The 18,972-nt window shown below is 34.1% G+C and overlaps 1 protein-coding gene across 1 annotated transcript; it reads left to right on the forward strand.

Moving 5' to 3' along the window:
- Window positions 1–2,472: 2,472 nt before the first annotated feature.
- Window positions 2,473–12,556, forward strand: LOC110729229 (probable glutathione S-transferase). The gene is made up of 2 exons (XM_021908937.1): window positions 2,473–3,129; window positions 12,050–12,556. Exons 1-2 carry the CDS (start codon window positions 2,809–2,811, stop codon window positions 12,395–12,397), a joined length of 669 nt encoding a protein of 222 aa, XP_021764629.1. The 5' UTR covers window positions 2,473–2,808; the 3' UTR covers window positions 12,398–12,556.
- The last annotated feature ends 6,416 nt before the right edge of the window (window positions 12,557–18,972 follow it).

The following is an 18,972-nucleotide window of genomic DNA, read 5'->3' on the forward strand; positions in this document are numbered from 1 at the left end:
ATATGGAGGTAGTAATCTCATGGATTATGAATGGGGTGTAACCTTTATGGGTCAATCGTTGTTGCCTATCGTTGTCCCTTATCAAGGTTGCCTTTTTATGATCCGTGAACGGTTTACAAGTTCCTTAAAAACTTGTTGGCGGCTCCCTACTTTCCTTGTCCCTAATCGTTGTCCCTAATCGTATATGTCAATTCCCACTTCCTATGAGTGCTAAGAATATTCATCACATGCTTTACGTAAGCGCACTTCGACCGACGCCTACAATATCGGTATATGATGGAACAGATAAATAATGCATATGCATGATATAATGGACTAGTGAATAAGGGAAATGAAATATATATATGTCTATTTAATGTCAACATAATGATAATAACTAAAGTTTATCATGGACTAGAAGTACAATGGAATATGGATTTTTAAAATCTACACTGTACAGTGTTTTGCATTATTTTGTGTCTTATATTCATGTGCAACTGTGAGTCATAGGTTAATGGATACTTATGACACGTGTAGGAAGTTGTTAGATGCATTACTCATTGTATATTTTGTTCAATATCTTATCATGATTTCTATATGTCATATTGCATGCACTAATTTCTATATAATTAATGTGGTATGTGTGAATGTTCCTCCAAAATATAGTATGGCGTATTTACAACATTGATGTGAACTTTCAAAGAGATATTTATATTTCAATGGGCTTACAGTTGTGATGAAATTGTTGATGACATCGATTTAATATCATTTAAGAAAAGTTCCCAAAGAACTTATATGCAACGTATTCATAGCCCTTACAAATTTTATATTCTGAATATTGTACTTATTATTAAACTTTAGTCTCTGTGACTACATCATTGACATCTTAACCTGAAGATTGATTATATAAAATTTACTGAGAATTACTATTTGTGTTTGCAAGAGAACTATCATATCAATTATGAAAATTCTAAAGAAAATCAATGGGATAGTTATGCATGAGATTGTTTTATTATGGTCTAGAAGAACCAGGATCAACGTATATAATTACATGTGTTATATTTTTTAATTCATACAAGATTGAAGAATAGCATTAATAATAGCATGTGTTTCCATATAATTAATAAGAAATGTTTGATCAAATAATTATTATGATCATCAATATATTTCTACTATTCACTGCCTCAAGAAGAAGGCATAAAGTATAATGATTAAGGAAAATTTAAACAAAGATTTTGAATGAAATGTGCACAAACACATGTATTATTATCATAATATCATAATTATGGTGATATGAAGACTCACTTGTTCATGTAAAGATGTGAAGATTTAGGATGATTGAAGATCAAGGAATGATACTATACTGCACCTTATGAGAAGATACTCAACTAATTTGGATTCATTGATGCGGGACCAGAAGATCTCAAGTTATGTTTCCTATGTATTCATCAGGGGGAGAAAATACGCGTTGCACTCTTTTTCCTTTGACCAAGGTTTTGTCCCACATTGGGTTTTCTTGGTAAGGTTTTTAATGAGGCAGCATCTTGAGCGTATTACAAAGAATGTTGTACTCTTTTTCCTTAATTATGTTTTTATTCGATAGGGGTTTATTTCTATTAAGGTTTTAACGAGACACGATCTTCAATAATAGACATTCAAAGGGGAGTGTTATGAAATATTTGTGGATATCCATTATCCTCCCTTATATCATTCCGGAATAATCTAGAACTAGAGATTATATTCTTATCGAACCAAACCCTAAATATATTATATATATCTTTATATATCTCCTACTCTATGGAATAACAGACTAATTCTCTCTCAATCCCTGATGTTTTCCCTTGTTGTCACAACATTATTAACATTTTATTTTATATGGAAGCAAAACATATGGTCAAAGTTGATAAAAAAAGTCAAATATATCAATTATTTTGAGATGGATGGAGTATTTAATTAGGTAATACGAGTATTTTATTTATTCTTGTAAACTATCAAATATAAGCAAAGGATATAATTATAATATCCCCACTTAATTAACCCCATGCAATGCACGGTTTTAAAATAAAAATTGAATTATAGACTTTTAACACATATTGAAAAAAATAACTTCCTCATTTTTTCTAACTAATTTCTATCTAAATATGAATATACAATTCCCGAGAGTGCATAATATTCATATTTAATTAAGAAATTTCAATAAAATTATATTATTGACTATTGTTAACAACTCGTAAATAACTAAATAGCATAATATGTGTAGAACACCCAAAATTCAAAATTTAAAAATTCAAATGGAATATATTTTCAAAGCTATGTTAAATAGACTAGGTTAAAAAGGAAAAACAATATGACATCATTTTTGCATTTTAGAGGGAAAAAATTAAATAAAAAATTGACAGATAGACAATAATAACATCTGCGGTTGTTATTTTATATATATATATATATATATATATATATATATATATATATATATATATATATATATATAGATTATAAAGAAAAAAAACAAAACAAAAACAAAAAACTTGGTCAACACACATCAAACGAAAGCAGTGACATCACAAATGAAATTCTTAATTAAGTTATGCATTTATCCATGTCATTAAACATAAATTTATTCTTTGTCTTTTTGACTTAGAAATTAATAGAGCCATCTACAAAATGCAAATCCAACAACAATGCAAAAAGCATTTAATCAGATCGAGACCAACCCTCCAAAATTAAACTTCTGCTTGAAAATTAAGTCGAACTTCTAGTAACAAAGGAAGACGGGATTATATTATATCGTTTCCTTATTACTTTGACCGTCCACAAATACTAATAACCATGCCGGACGAGCTGGTGCTGCTGGATCAGTGGGCTAGTCCATTCGCCTTGAGGGTCAATATTGCACTACAAGAAAAAGGCATAACAAATTATGTATCCCAATATGAAAATTTGCATGCCAAAAGCTCACTTCTTTTAGATATGAACCCGGTTCATAATCAAGTTCCGGTGTTAATACATGATGGAAAACCGGTTTGCGAGTCACTCGTAATCTTGGAGTACATTGATGAAGTTTGGAATGACAAGTCTTGTAACTTGTTGCCTGCTGATCCTTATGAGAGGGCTCGAGCTCGGTTTTTGGCTGATTATTTCGATATTACGGTACTTCTAATCTATCTCTTAATCATGTACTAATCGTTGTGTATATATTGATTGCCACGTTACATATGATTAAATAAGTAGATAATCAATAGTTAAGTATAATTAACATAATAATTCCTTGAAGGTTTCTTAACGTTTTTCTACTTAAATTTAACTAACTTTTATTGTTCATTTGGTTTGTTTCATATAATTCCTTGAAGATTTCTTAACGTTTTTCTACTTAAATTTAACCAACTTTTATTGTTCATTTGGTTTGTTTCATATTGTCTTAGTACATGAAAAGTCAATGAGGAGTAACATAGAGTACGTATTAGATACAGACTACCACCTTCTTTTACTTTTGTTTAAAGTTTTAAACCAATATAAACTTTAAAGAGATTTCTAATAGAAATGAAACTAATATATTATTCTTAAAAAATAATTGCGTATGATTTTGTAACATACAAAATAATACCCCATAGTAGTTTTCAATTCTAAACAGAGGCAGTTAATATTTAGCCAAAGTTTTTTATTATAACGAGTAACAAATTAGAGGGAATTTTTCATTTAAAATTTTGTTATATATGTAATACTATTTAAATTTCAAGTAGTTTTGGTAAATAATTTTGATAAATAGTTTTATAAAAGTAGCCATTTAAATTTCAAGTAGTTTTGGTAAATAGTTTTATAAAAGTAGTCATTTAAATATTTTTATAAAAAATAGCTATTTAAATTATTAAATTTCAAATTGGCTAAATTTAAAGGAAAATATGAGTGTAAATTTGTGGTAGTGTTAATAGAACAATACTACTTGAAATTCCAAATTTAAATGATACGATCTAGACGAAAAACTTAGTACTTCCTCTGTTCTTTTTTACTTGACTTGTTTCTTTTATCACGCTTGCCAATACAAAATTTTAACGATCAATAACTTAAATTCTCCATAAGTAAAAATTATAAAAGTTATATATTATTATAGTACTTATTGAGACGAATCCAAAAAGATCATACATGAATATATTTTTTCTTACATATTATTCACAAAAGACGGCCAAAGGAGGGGTGGTGAATAGTGTAAAAGTCAAAGCGGGTCAAGTAATAAAGAACGGAGGAAGTATATTTGTACTTGTATATCGTTAAATTTTCCAACTTAAAAAAAATCCTAAAATAAAACTTAAAATAAAACTAAAAAACTAAATTAAAAAAAAAAAAAAAAAAAGTGAACCCTAAACAAAAACCGATGCAAATTAAGGTAAAAGAAATAGCTAATTTACTTCCAAGTTAATAATTTAGCTAGTTTTGGAATTAAAATTCATAATTAGCCATTATGGTAAATATTTTTGCCAAATTAGCCGTTTTGGTAAAAGATCCTATAATATTAATTAGAGGGTTGAAAGCAAAAATATAGTTACACATTAACTGATGGATTCTAAATTTATATGATCAAATTTCGTCCAATTCTATGTCTTAGTCAGCTACTTGTTTCATTTATATCTTCAATCATCCTTTTTTTTTTACAAAGGATAAAACACACTACATATTAATACTAAAGCAAATAAAATGAGCAGCAGCTTCCGCAGCGACTTGATGAGCACGATGAACACGGTGACGCTCTGCCTTATGAACATTGCAATACTGAAAGGATTTTCCAAGTCATTTAATCTTGCGAATGAGCCAAAGATAATCAATGTTTCCGTGCCCATCTCCATGTAGAAGGGTAACAAGATTATAGGAATCCATAAACACTGTGATGGAATGAAAGCCATGATCTCAAGCCCGTTGAAGGCCATACATGCAAGCCATCGCCTCTGCATGTAAGGCAGGCGTGCAAACCCTGAAGTTACTACCGCCAATGAATCGATCATCCAACGGATCATCATTATCTAAGACCTAGCCCATCCCCGCCCGGAGAGTATCTGGGAACCAAGAGCTATCTACCTGTAATGACCGTAAAGCAAGCCCTTGGCTGATTAAACTAAGATGAGCTATATGAAACCCGGGAGGGTGAGAAGAACCACCAACATCCTCCTTCGAAGAGAAGATACCTCCAAAAGCTTCAGGCGTAACATAAAATTTATGAGAATCAATAACCTCCTCAAACTGCGACAAAAAGGGTCGTATTGCAGTGGAATCCCTAAAGATTCTGGAGTTCCGACATAACCAAAGACTCCAAAGGGTAACCAAAGACTCCAAAGGGTACAAACGAAAGTACCAAAGCGAGTACTAGAAGGGCCATCCTGACTAATAAAAAGTCGGATATAATATTGGATCCAACCTGAGAGAGAAAGGTCTACATTAATTTCTGAGCAGATGCCCAAGCATCCACCCATCCAAACTGTTCGTGCGCTAATGCACATTCTAAGTAGATATTGAAAATCCTGGTGCTGAGCTACAAAGATCACAAAACACACATTGAATGGGCGCACCCCGGTGATGAAGCTCGCCCTTAACCGCGAGAGCACAATGTAGCAATTTCCATAAAATAGTTTCCATTGAGGTTATAACTGGAGCGACCATAGCAATTTCCAAAAGTTGCCTGAGCCAGGAAGCACAGAAGTAGAAGGTTGTTGTTGTTGTTGTTGAAGCATAGCATAACTTGTAGTCTTCACCACATATCTCCCCGAAGGGGTGCGCGCCCAGTAGCAGAAGTCTTCATTCATCGTATCCGAAACTTCCATGGCTAAAATTGTAGAAGCATCCCCAGGAACAAATAAATCAACAATTTTGTCAGAATCCCATGTATTTGTCTGAGGATAGAGGAAAAATCAAGCAGTACGATTTGTAGTAGACTGACGTGAGTGGCGGGGCTTGAACTCTGGAATGCGATCGTTGACCCACTTTGCCGAGCCTCCCAGAGTAGAGCGGCCATTACCAATTTTCCAGTGATGGCCCTGTTGTAAATGAGTATTCGCCCTAAGTAACCTTCGTAGGTCGTACGAATGTCGACCCGATACCCTAGAGCTGTTGTTAGAATTACCACATAGAAAGGTAGTGCACGCAGCGAAGACTTTAGACACTAAGAGTTGTGGATTCGTAACAAACCTCCACACCTATTTCATTAGGAATGCCTTATTTAAGGAGGATAAGCAACGAATTCTCAAGCCACCCATACCACGAGGAGGATGCATGGTATCCTTGTTAACCCAATGCATACCCTTAGCATCACAATGCGCCTAGAAGAAGCGCATGAGTAAGGAATCAATTTTCCCTGTTACCGAGATGGGAAGCTCATAGCAAGAAAGAACATGTGACACCAAAGAAACAAAGATAGAGTTAATAAAAATTAACTTTTGTGATTGAGAGAGCCATATAGCGTTTAAGAAATTAATTCTTTAGATAATTTTGTCAATAAGAAATTGGAAGTGGTCCCTCTTTTTGCCGATAAAATCAATTGGAGCTCCCAAATAGTGATCGAACATTTGAACTAGCTTCATTTGGAAGGTATAGATTTGAAGCTCTCTTGGATAGGAGGACATACATTTGAGCTAAACTTAATCAATGACTTTGAAAGGTTAAGTTCCTCCCCTGAAATCCTAGTAAATTGTTAAATGATCTGCGTAATATTAGTAGACAAAAGAGTAGTTTCCCGAAAAAATATTAGAGCAGCATCAGTAAGGAATAGATGTGAGATAGACGGACTTGTTCTAGACAACTTTATTCCTTGAAACAAATTCAGATCTTGCCCTAGGTGTAGCATACGGGAGAAAATATTCATGCATAAAAGGAAAAGGTACAGAGAGAGAGGATCTCCTTGGCGAAGACCACATTGTGGTTTAAAAGCAGCCGAGGTAGTACCATTGACAAGGGATTTATAAGAAACTATCGATAGACATTGTTGATTCATCTGTAACCAACTAACCACCGATCAAGAAATCTATAGGCTCTTAAGATTCGCAAAAGAAAGCTCCAGTGAATTCTATCATAGGCTTTGCTCATATCGATTTTAACCGCAGCAAGCCAATTAGTGCTTGAAGTAGAGCAATTTATGTTTTTCCATTAATTCATGGTTCAACAAGATGTTATCAAGCATAACACGACCTTGAACAAAGGCATGCTGAGAATCTGAAATAAGAAGAGGAAGATACTAGCGAAGTCTGTCCACAAAGCATTTGGAAGCACACTTGTAAATAGTATTACAAAGGCTAATTGGTCGTAAATGGCCCATCTCTGTTGGAGTATTAATCTTTAGAATCATAACTAAGAGAGATTGGTTCCATTCTTTCAAGAGGAACCATGTCTAAAAGAAACTTTGAACGCCTGAAACAACCGACTCTCCCACGACATCCCTATGAATTTTGAAAAATTCAACATTAATTCCATCTTGGCCCGGAGATTTATAGTTTCCCAAGGCAAACATGGAATTTTTAATTTCCGAAGCAGAGAAAGGATGATCCAAATTACTGACCTGAGAGGCTGTGAACAAGGAATATCAGTTTCCGGGTAATACGGAGGCATTACATCACTCTTAAAGGTTTTCTTTAGTGATTACACAATGACTCGCTGGACATTCATGTGGCCGTGTTGGATGACCCTCTGATCATCAAGTAAAGAACAAATCTCATCCTTTTTCTGGCGGCTTTTAACCTTCGAGAACAGGAGTTTAGAAGGGCAATTCCCTTTGAAAATCCAATTTTTCTTGCAACGTTGTCGCCAAAATTGAAGTTGCAACAAGATATTCTCTTTTGAAGTCACAATATTAGCCATATAGAGAGAGGCATCTGTAATGAACTGAATTAACTTACCCTTATTAGAAAGCTCTGAAGAGAAAATTTTCCAATCCACCCCCCAAAATTTCTTATTGTTTAGACACCACTTCGAATCAAATAATTAAAATGTTCTAAATTCTTAAAGAGGGTGAACATAGGAGAGCAAGAAATGCTTCTCTGCCAAGTATTAAAAACGAAGTCATGAATTTCATTGTAGTGAACACACTAGTTATCCAACTGATAAGGGCGGTTTGACTGCCATTGAACGGGTGAGTCATCAAACAAAATAGCAGCATGGTCAGAAAGAAGGATCGACTGATTGAATAATCGATTATCCGGATAACTATGACACCAGTCAGAGGTTGCGATCTAAACGCTGTAAAATGAGTTATCTTCATCCCTATTATTTGTCCAAGTATACGGAGGTTCTTTAAAGGGCATAGCCAGTAAACTAGATTTATGTCTGAAAGCAATAAAGGAATCCCACCCTTTTATGACATTTGACCCACCCAATATATCGTAGTGATGCTCTATGTGATTAATATCACCAATAATCAAACAATTAGGAGCTATGGAAAGTAAATCAAGGATCAAACCCCACACTTGAGGTCTATCTTCAAGAACAGGAGCGTCGTAAACAAACGTTACACATTTACTAATTTCATTACTGATTTTATATTACAGAGTACAACATTTGTAAAACAAAAAATACAAGAAACTTCTTCCGAGCCAAACCCAAATGCTATTAGACCTCCGCTAGTACCAATCGAGTCAACCCCAAAAACCAAAGTAAGATTAGAGAAACTAAGCAAGCTAATCACAACTGAAATGGAAAATTTAGTCTCACACAAAAATAAAAAGTTAAGAGTAAAAGAGTTTAATAACCAAAACACATAGGGGAGCTTAGGAGTAGTCTGATCATTTAGTCCCCAACAATTCCACGATGTAGTCTTCATAAAACCATAGGAAGCTGTGAAAGGCCAGCCGCCAAACTAGTGGTGCCCGAGAACCCAAAAGACATACTCGGTGAGGTAGCACTAATACCATATATGAGATTTTGAGATGAAAGCCCATCCTTCAAAACCTTAACAATCTTAGAGAATAAGATGCACCGCTAGAGTATCCTGCCTTATGCTTATTCCCAAGGAGAATATTAACACTAGGATGTTGGCAAGTGAAGTCAGAAGAACAACCTTAGACCCCTAAGTGAGCTACTGTTGAGATATCTGAGTTGTAGTTGCGGTGAGACACCCTATGCGGAACAGAAACAGGCATGGTGAAGCCATCTTTGCCTTGCAAATTCAAAGTATGAATTTTGCGACGTATTTTAGACCAAGTAGAGCCATAATAGCCAAAGTAAGACACCTGATTATAAGACCTGCACCGATGAAAAGGGAGTGAACGACTCCGTTTAGGCGGCCGAACCTCTAAATTTGATGGCAAAAGACTGTCACTCTAAACATTAAGCTGCTTAAAAGAGCAGCAGGTGGCGCATTCTCCATAATTTTTTCCTGCAAAGAGATCTGTTCAAACAAGGAAGGAGGCACAAAGTTAGTAGGATGCGAATTGATAGCAGGAGCAGCACTGTCGCGTTGTACTGAAGGAGAATCAGGGGCATTACAAGCATAATTTGAGCTGGAATTTGGAACATAAATTAGACTGTTACAATTCTACGAATTTTTTTAGACTGTTACTCACTCAATGTCTACTCTTTGATGTATCCCCATCCTTTCCCATCCAGCTCTACTGCCTCCCTAACTTTTACCATAAAATTTTCTATTACCGCCATATACTACTTCTAGGGCACGTATGAAACCAACTTTGAATTTGACAGTTCTACCAAAATGTTTCAATTTATCATCATAAAACTTTATAATTCTTTTCAGACAGTTGCTAAAAAAAACCCTTCATAGTATTGCCAATCCACATTGGTCTTGCATTGTTCACTTACTAGTTAATGTACTACCAGAATACTTTCAGTGCTAGTAGAAACCGTAGCTTCCTAGTTCTTTCAGAACCATTTTTAATACCACCATATGGTTTTCCGGCAACCTAAAACATTTATAGAGTACTACCAAGGAACTACTCACATGTGGGGCACACTTCTATGTAACACCCCCAAATCTCACTCTATAGAAATACTAGTATAATACGTTTAATTATACAATAGAGATAGACTTAGGTGTATTACCCCCGCGTGATTACGCAAGGCTACTCCAAGGTTGTTGTCATGTGAAAGGCCCCTCCAAGATTAATCCCTGACCGAATTTCAGTTAACAGAGCATAAGGATCGCTAGTTTGAATAGCAGGTTGTTGTTGAGCTCGTATAGCTTCAACACAATTTTCTTCAATAAACCGCATTGAGTACGGGTTGTGATATGACTCCGAAGTAGAAGGGTCTTTCTCAGAGGATGTGATACTATCGGTCCCCTGTTTAGAAGCAGAGCCATAAACCGAAGCATCCGACAAAGAAGCTGTAGCAGCATTGATAGGGTGAGACATGTATCCATTCTAATGCACCCCATTAGTTGGTATAAACTCAGGTGCTACATTATCATCATTATCCCCATTCGGCTCAAGTAGATTATCATGACCATTAGGTTAATTATTGCCCCTTGATCAGCACGAATCAGAGTCATAGTTTTTTGGTTCATTCCCTCCCTCTGAATCCGAATTACCTTCATCATGTTGATCATTATTGTCAGGAGGTTCCTGGTTATCATCGGCATTCTCAGGATTACCATCATTATAATCTGAATTTTCATCATCATTATCCCCGTCCCCATTATCATTGTCATTACCAGAGCTAATATCATCGTACTCGAAATCTTGTGCTAAGACAAGAAGATTAATTGTTGTATTACGATTTATGAAAACATCCCGAGTACCCTCAACCATATTGGTGTATAATGGCCTGTTGTTTGGATTATATAGCACCGTCAACCCTTGAGCCTTGAAAGCTTCCATACGCGAATGCATCCTTCTAGCAGCCACATAATCCGAACAATGACAAAATTCTTTAAAATGACCCACCAAACCACATTTTTTACAGTACATAAACACACCTTTTTAACGAAAATAAATCCAAATAGACTCAAATTCACCCGCAACAAAACACCCAGGGATTAAATGTTTAGAAAGATCGACTAAAACTTGATCCCAAAATTCTGGCTCAGTAGGAAAGCCATCACTATGATATTCAAGAGTTTCAACTACCCCTACAAGTTTTAGGGTTTCAACAGCCCACTCTGGGTCCAGGAGCCCAAAAGGAAGCCCGTACACCCGAATCCACAGTCTAGTCATGTTAAATTGACATTGGCAGGGACGGTATACCTATTACACCTACGAACATTGTAAATACGTCCATCCAAAACGAAAGTGTGTTGCTCAAGTAAAGCTTCTACATCTGCCAAATTTGATCATGCAAAAACATAGTAACAACCAGTACGATGAACAATAATATTACCTCGTGATAGCCATTGAGAATCGATCATCTGTTGAACAATCACACGACATGGAGGAGTGGGGCCAAAGAACCACCCAACGACCGATTTGTTCCAATCGATATTCGAAATATAATTCTTCAAAGGTTGATTTAGATAAACCCCGGATTGGTACACAGTCCAACGGTTGACATGCGCCATAACAAAAGTGACAACAAAGGACAAGGTATTAAAGAAGAGGAGAGTTAAAGAGCAGGGGTAAGAACAGGGGAGTTGAGAGTATTAAATTTTGATTTACAGAATGAGAAAAGAAGAAAGAGGAGTTGAAATTTGGTAAAACCAAATTATAATTCCCCTAAAATTATTGGAGACACTAAGCTTGCTTTAGACCTTGCAAGGAATCCACTTGTTGGACCAAGGAGAACAAAGAAGTGACCAAGCTTGAGAAGTGGGGCTGAAGAACAAAGCCTTGAGCTTTAAGTAAACTTCCCACTAAGAGTAAAAGAATTTTAAAACCTCCAAAAAAACAGATTGGGTAGTAGAAAGGGCCTTTAACATCAAATATGAATAAGACAGATGCAAAGGAAACCTTAAAAAGAAAGAAATTAGAGGAAAATGAAGGAAAACACCAAAAATAACAGATTAACCCTAGAAACCTCGGAACCGACTTTGGTAATTTTTGAGAGAAAAAAAAAGACTTGCTTAATTGATTTTATTATTACTTAGTTTGAGTTCAATCATTTTTTTATTGTTTCTAATAATGATAGTCTCTCTCAAATTTGTGACATCCAGTTTAGCACCTTTCTTAGCAAGATATGGACTCAAAAAGAAGTAATTGAGTATGATGAAAAGAAGGATTTCATAAATTTTCTCAAGTTGTTTGAAGAAGAGCTTGCAGACGAGCCTTATTTTGGAGGAAACAATTTTGGATACTTGGACGTCGCACTAATTCCAAACTATAATTATATTTGCACCTATGGGATGTTCACTAAATTGGACATATTAGCTGAATGTCCAAAACTTAATGCATGGGCTAAGATATGCATGGAGAGGAATAGTGTTAAAAAGTATGTACCAAATGAGCTCAAAATCTATGAATATGTTCATGAAATAAGGAAGAGACTCCTTGGAATAGATTGAAGATGGGCATACAATTTAAACTTGAATCCTAATATTATTGACATTTATTTTGTTGTTGTCTGTATTATATATTATTCTCATTTTTATTGTGTTAGTATTTTGTTTTGTTTGGTCTTTCTTGTAACTTAACTTTTTATAATATCTGTTTAGCTTTCTTTACTTTGTTTTTAATCCTTTCCTTTATTTTTAACTATAAAAAATAAAAATAAAAAAATAAAATAAAAATGTAAGTAGGCGCAACCTTTAAAGTGTCTTCTCATTAAACGCCCCATTATAACAAAATTAGCATTTTTGCTTATCTAATATGATCCTACAAATGAGCGATAATGTTGCTAAGGTCCAAACCATCAAAAGATAACCCATGTAAACCCAAAGTCCAATCCAAAACCCAAAACTTCAGATTTCTCATCCAACCTTTTAAAGCCTATTTATTCCAACTCAAAAAATCCTCGAAAGCCCATTTGCAATTAGATCGAAGCCTTCTAGAAAATCCTTACCCTCGAAGATTTAAAAAATTGATGACTCCAATTGTACACTTTATGCACGGAGTTGCGACAAGTGCCACAATTATTTGGAAGTTTAATTTGCAAGCCATTAAAAGCTTGGTGATTATCAAATGCCATGCGCGCCCCAACGCACGGCTAGTTTCACCATTAGCATGAAAGAATTCGAACTCCGTTCAAAAAAAAAAACAAATTCCAACTCATCACCCTATTCTTTTCTACTGCGGGCCTATTATCATTAACTGAACTGAACATAACTGAACTTATTAGAAATGAACTGAACTGAAATTATTAGAGTTGAACTGAACTGAACTGAAATGAACATATTAGAGCTGAAATGAACTGAAAATAATATAACAAGAAAAGGGCGTACGTTACATATTTTCTTATTTTATCTTATAGGACCTACGCTCTCATACAAAGCGATGAAGATTAAAATGTGTTATATTGTTCTTTTTCTTTATGATTTATTATAAGCTTAATTCGAGATCATATGGTGATTCATGTTCTTACTTTTTCTTTTCTTTTACACAATTTCTTTTATAATTTTATTATAATTTTTTATTATAATTTTATTATTTTTTAAGTGGTGTCCCCCTCTTATCTTATATTGGCTATGCTAGTGCTAATAGCTAGGCAATAATACATTATCTCTTTCTAATCAACTAATACTAACCAACTGAAACAAGTAATAATTAAAAATTGATTCGAATTACAGTTAGTGGTAACGATTTATTTCCACATTCTTATTAATTCAAACGTATCAAATTTTGTTTTATAAGCAATCATAGTTCATATAATTAAACAAACTAACAAAAATTAAAAATTAACTTGGACTACTTATTATATACTTTGCAATATATGAACTACTTATTATGTCTTTTCCTATTTAGGCCCTGTTTTTATCAAATTATTTTCAGTTCAGTTTAACTTTAATAAGTTCAGTTAAGTTCAGTTCAGTCCAGCTCCTAATTTAGTTCAATTCAGCTCATTTCAGTCAATGAAAACAAACTCTTAGTCATACTTTGTAAGCAATACTGTAAGATTAATATCATTGTGTAAATTTCAAATATCTAATTTTTATCATTATATCAAATATGCCCAAATATGAAGTTAAAATATACGAAAATAATCAAATAGAAATAAGAAAATATGGTCTGGCGTGATCTAATCTAAAAATTTGGTGATATGATCCGATATGGCTTAATATTGAAAATAATAATATAGTGAAAAAGTTACTTTGTACTCCTCTATTAGGTAATAACTTAAAAACTTTTATCTACATCCGGTTTACACTAATATTAGTGTACATCGAGCAATATAAGGATAACTTTAAACCAATTTAGGATAACTTTTTTCCCTATTTTGGGTAATTTTGAACTTAATTAAATTTATATATATATATATATATATATATATATATATATATATATATATATATATATATATATATATATATATATAACAAGAAAAGTTTTATAAGGGTAATAAAATTACTTTGAATCAATAATAATTTAATTTTAGTCATTTGAAATGTGATTCTTTACCAATAAAGCGTTGATTATTTATTTCAGTTGGGTTACTTTTATAAATATTTGGTTAGCTTTTATTCATTTCAAAGGTATCTTTTGATCACATTAAGAGATCTTTATAATGAATGTACAATAATTATTGTACACTCGATTTTTTTTTAAAAGTTTGCGTAATAGCAAAACTATTTTTTTATCCGTTCTGTATTAATTACAACACTCCCTTATTTGATAACGACAAATACAATTCATCCAAAATTGATTGAATACTTCAAATATTAGAAGAGGGAATATAATTAGATCAATTCAATTTAGAGATTTATATTTATATTCTCGAATATTTGTTAATCAGGTAGCATTTCGTAAAATTTATTAAAAAAGCGTGGTCATTAATATATTCAGAACTTTTGGTGAGCTGTCTAATTATTGTTTGCAATTTGCATTTAGAAAATTATACATGTACCACTCAATTATTACATGAAAAGATGCATGTAGCCCTTCATTGATACTTGAAAAAACGATTATATACCAAAATTTTGGGAATTAACTGGGCACAACTTATTAGACTCCACCCACCCTTATTATATTTTTACACTTTTTTATTATGTCATTCTAAGAATTAAATTAAATATGAAATGTTTCCCAATAAGTATACTTCAAATTATAAAATTTCTTCTTAGACCCCCATCCTATAAGGTTATGTGTATTTCTGCTTATTTTATCTTATTTAATCAGATCAGATGAAATCTTATTTCATCTGATAAGACATGATGTTTGACCAAACTTTGACCTTATATATAAGTACGCTTATCTTTAAGGAAAAAAATATATCAAACGGGTTAGATTCATAATAATTAGTATTTTACTAACATGAAATTTTCGTAAATTTTTCCTAAATGGAAGTAAAGATTACGATAAAGAACCGTACATAAAACGACAAAATATGATTGGAACTTATATATTCTAATAAAATCAAATGTGAACTTAATTTTTCTAATCTGATATGAAATAAGCAAAAATAAGGTGAACTAATTTCCCTAAAACTTTGTGCAACATAATACTTTACTGTGATTATTATAAAATGAAGGGAATATTAATAATAAAGTAAATAGAATAAACCTAAGTAGATAAAGACCGATGTAAGAATTATACGTTTAACATATCGTACTTGTTGTATGCTATAGGCAGTCTCTTTGTTATTAATTTTTTTTTGGTGGAATGAGAGTACAGTTGTAACTCTATGTACCCCTACATCCGTCACTAATTTTCTTTTTTTTTTTTATTGTTATCCGCTACTGCGTATATGAAAGTATTGTAGGACTTTATGTATTATAAACGGAATTGCATGAAACATACTCATAAGCATCTAATAACCAAGATCATTGCATAACCCATATTGAACACATAATTGTACATTTGAAGCGTGATCACGTGTGATCGAGCAAGAATAATGAGGAGATCTAGAACTCCAAACGTGATTCCTCTACATGGTTCACGGGCACAAAATTGAGCTTTCACTAATGCTAGTTAGTCGTGATTGAACCCTTCAATCAACCTTCTATGGAGAGGAGAGAAACAAACTAACCACGAACCACCACCACCACCGTACCACCACCAACGTGCGCCACTAGGGGGCCTGGTGTCCGTACCGTATGGACAAGGAAGGGGAGAGAGAGGGGCGTGCGTGAGAGAGATAGGTGACGAGGGGTGGAACTAGGTCGTTGAAATGACGATGTTGTCGGGGAATGGCGTAGTTGTTTGCTATTGTTGTAAAGTCTATTTCACTTAATTTCGAAAATACAAAAATATTTTTCTCTTTGGGCTACATTTGAAGCCGTATTATTAATATTTTACTTTGATTTTGTGTGTACAAGTCAACATGGGATAAGTCCTAAGGGTTATATTGAAGGAGTTGGGCACTCCGGGTGCATACAAGTGTGAGAGTGGGATTGCTCCATTATTGATCCCGGAAAGTGATTTTAAAATCAAGCCGGCAATGCTAACTTTGATTGAAAGGCAGCAATATAGTGGAGGAATAAATGAAAGTCCCCTCAATCATCTTAAGGAGTTCGAGAAATATTGCAACACAATTAAGGTGAACGGAGTTGCTCAAGAATTCATAAGGCTCAAGCTATTTCCTTTCTTTCTAATTGGAAGTGCTTAAGAGTGGCTAAACAAGGAAGTGAAACCTAATTCTTTGAGAACTTGGGATGAAGTCACCAAAGAATTCCTTTCCCGTTTCTTCCCTCAAAAGAAAACGGCAAAGGCAAGAGCTTTGATTTAAGGTTTCAAGCAAAGGTCTAGTAAAATACTCTATGAAGCATGGGAGAGATACAAAGGGTATCAACGCGAGTGTCCTCACCGTGGAATCCCCACTTACCTAATCATTCAAAAAATTTTATGTTGGTTGAGTCCTCAAGGGAGGTCAAGTCTTGATGCCGGAGCCAGAGGCCCAATCATGAACAAGACCGAGGAGGAGGTTGTAGATATCATTGAGGATGTAGTTTGACACTACATGGAATGGAAAGATTGTGAGAAAGAGCCGATAAATAAGAGTAGCACTACGGGATGCTCAGTTGATCAACTCAATGCTATCAACAATTTGTCAACTCAAATTTCAAACTTAGTGAAGGAGGTAGTTTCTATCAAGGTTAAGCTTGAGAGTGCAACCTCACAAGCACCGACTCTTCCCTCCTAAATTAAGGGGAGAGATACACCTTCTTTCCCTAACACTCTTCCCTCTTCTTGTTGCATGGTTAGAGAATGTTGGTCTTGTGATATATGTGGAATGAATGACCATGATGCTTCAATTTGCCCTACTGTTCCTTGTGATGAATATGTTGGAAATGAGAATGAACGTGTGAATTATATATGTTGTTAATAATAATGTTGGAGCGAGATTTGATGTTCAAAGGAATGTTTGGAATAGGAATATCACAACCAAGGGAATTATGATAGTTATAACCAAAATAGTGGTTATAGAAACCATGGAATCCAAGGGATTTATGGTAACAATAACAACCATGGTTATAACGGTCAAAGTCATGGCACAGGATATGGGGATCGTAACCAAGGTTATGGTAACCATAATCATGATTGTAGCCAAAATCAATGTTGAGGTAATTGGAGCAATCAAAGTAGGGGAAATCTTCAAACAAATGTTCAAAGAGTTACCCCACTTAGATTTATTTCAAATACCCAAGGCCAAAGTGATAATTTTTATGATCAACCATTTTCTTCTAGGAGTTTCTTGGATGATGTCACAGAGAAGCAAGCCAAATTGTTGAACACCTACATTTCCCTAAGTAATGAGAAGTTCAATGACATGTTGACTTACCATAAGGGGTTGGAGACCCAAATTTCTCAATAGGCTAGTGAGTTTAAGGAATTTACATATCTTTCTTCTTTTACTTCACCAAGCTTAGATCCTAAGAGCCCTATAAATGCGATTGTGACTAGGAGTGGTAAGATCCTTGAGAGTGACATTTCTAAGAAGAGTGATGCTAAAGAGAGTCCTAGTAAGAGTCAAATTGAGATTGAGGGAGATGAGAACCTTTTGGTTGAGGAAGTGCCAAGTAACAATTTGAGAAGTTAAAAGAGAAAGAAAAAGAAGTTTACAAGCCCAAGATCCCTTACCCCCAAAGTTTAATAGGCACAAATTGGATGAACAATTTGGGAAATATATAGAGATGCTTAGAACACTTAATATTACTCTTACTTTCACCAATGTGATAGAACAAATTCCAAATTATGTAAAGTTCCTTAAGGAGATCTTTAGTGGAAAGAGGCCATGTGATGTGGCGGAAACGGTTAGCTTGACCAAGAATTGTAGTGCAATAATAATGAACAAAATTCCACCCAAGTTAAAGGATCCCGGAAACTTTTTTATCCCTTGTGCTATTAATAAAATGAAAATTGATAATGCCTTGTGTGACTTAGGAGCTAGTGTTAGCATTATGCCATATTCGGTTTATCAAAGACTAGAGAAGGGAGAATTTTTACCTACCAACATTACCTTGCAATTAGCCGATAGATCAATTAGGATTCCAAGGGTAAGGTGGAGGATGTTCCCTTAAGGGTAGGAAAGTTCATCATTCCGGTAGATTTTGTGGTCCTTGACATAGATGAGGATTCCACAATTCCTATTATTCTTGGTAGACCATTTCTTGTTACTTTTAGTGCTTTGATTAATGTCAAAAGTACTAAGATTTCACTTAAAATTGGAGATGAGGGAATTGAATTTGATTTGAATAAAAGTATGCGATGAGTGTCATTTATGGCACTCATAGGGTAGTCTTTTAGGATGATTTCATCCCTTTTCATGCTTTCTTATCTTATCTTTTATCCTTTTTCCTTTAGTTCATTTCTTTCTTTCTTTCTTTAAGTTTTTCGTGTTTTCATCGTGTTTTCCTTTTATTTGGCCCTTTTTCCCTTATACTCCTTTCCTTTGTTTGCTCTTGTAGGTACCTAGGAGTTGTCTTTGCAAAGGGATCAAGATGAGCTATATTGACTAAGCGAGGAGGAAGCATTCTGCTAAGAGAGG

This window comes from Chenopodium quinoa, unplaced genomic scaffold, assembly GCF_001683475.1.
Source record: "Chenopodium quinoa cultivar QQ74 unplaced genomic scaffold, ASM168347v1, whole genome shotgun sequence".
Classification (NCBI taxonomy): Eukaryota; Viridiplantae; Streptophyta; class Magnoliopsida; order Caryophyllales; family Amaranthaceae; genus Chenopodium; species Chenopodium quinoa.

Excerpts from the sequence above, each read along its gene's own strand:
- LOC110729229 (XM_021908937.1), top strand. The coding sequence starts at position 2,809 with ATGCCGGACGAGCTGGTGCTGCTGGATCAGTGGGCTAGTCCATTCGCC. Across the intron at positions 3,130-12,049 it reads CTGATTATTTCGATATTACG|TTTAGCACCTTTCTTAGCAA; the intron begins GTACTTCTAATC and ends TGTGACATCCAG.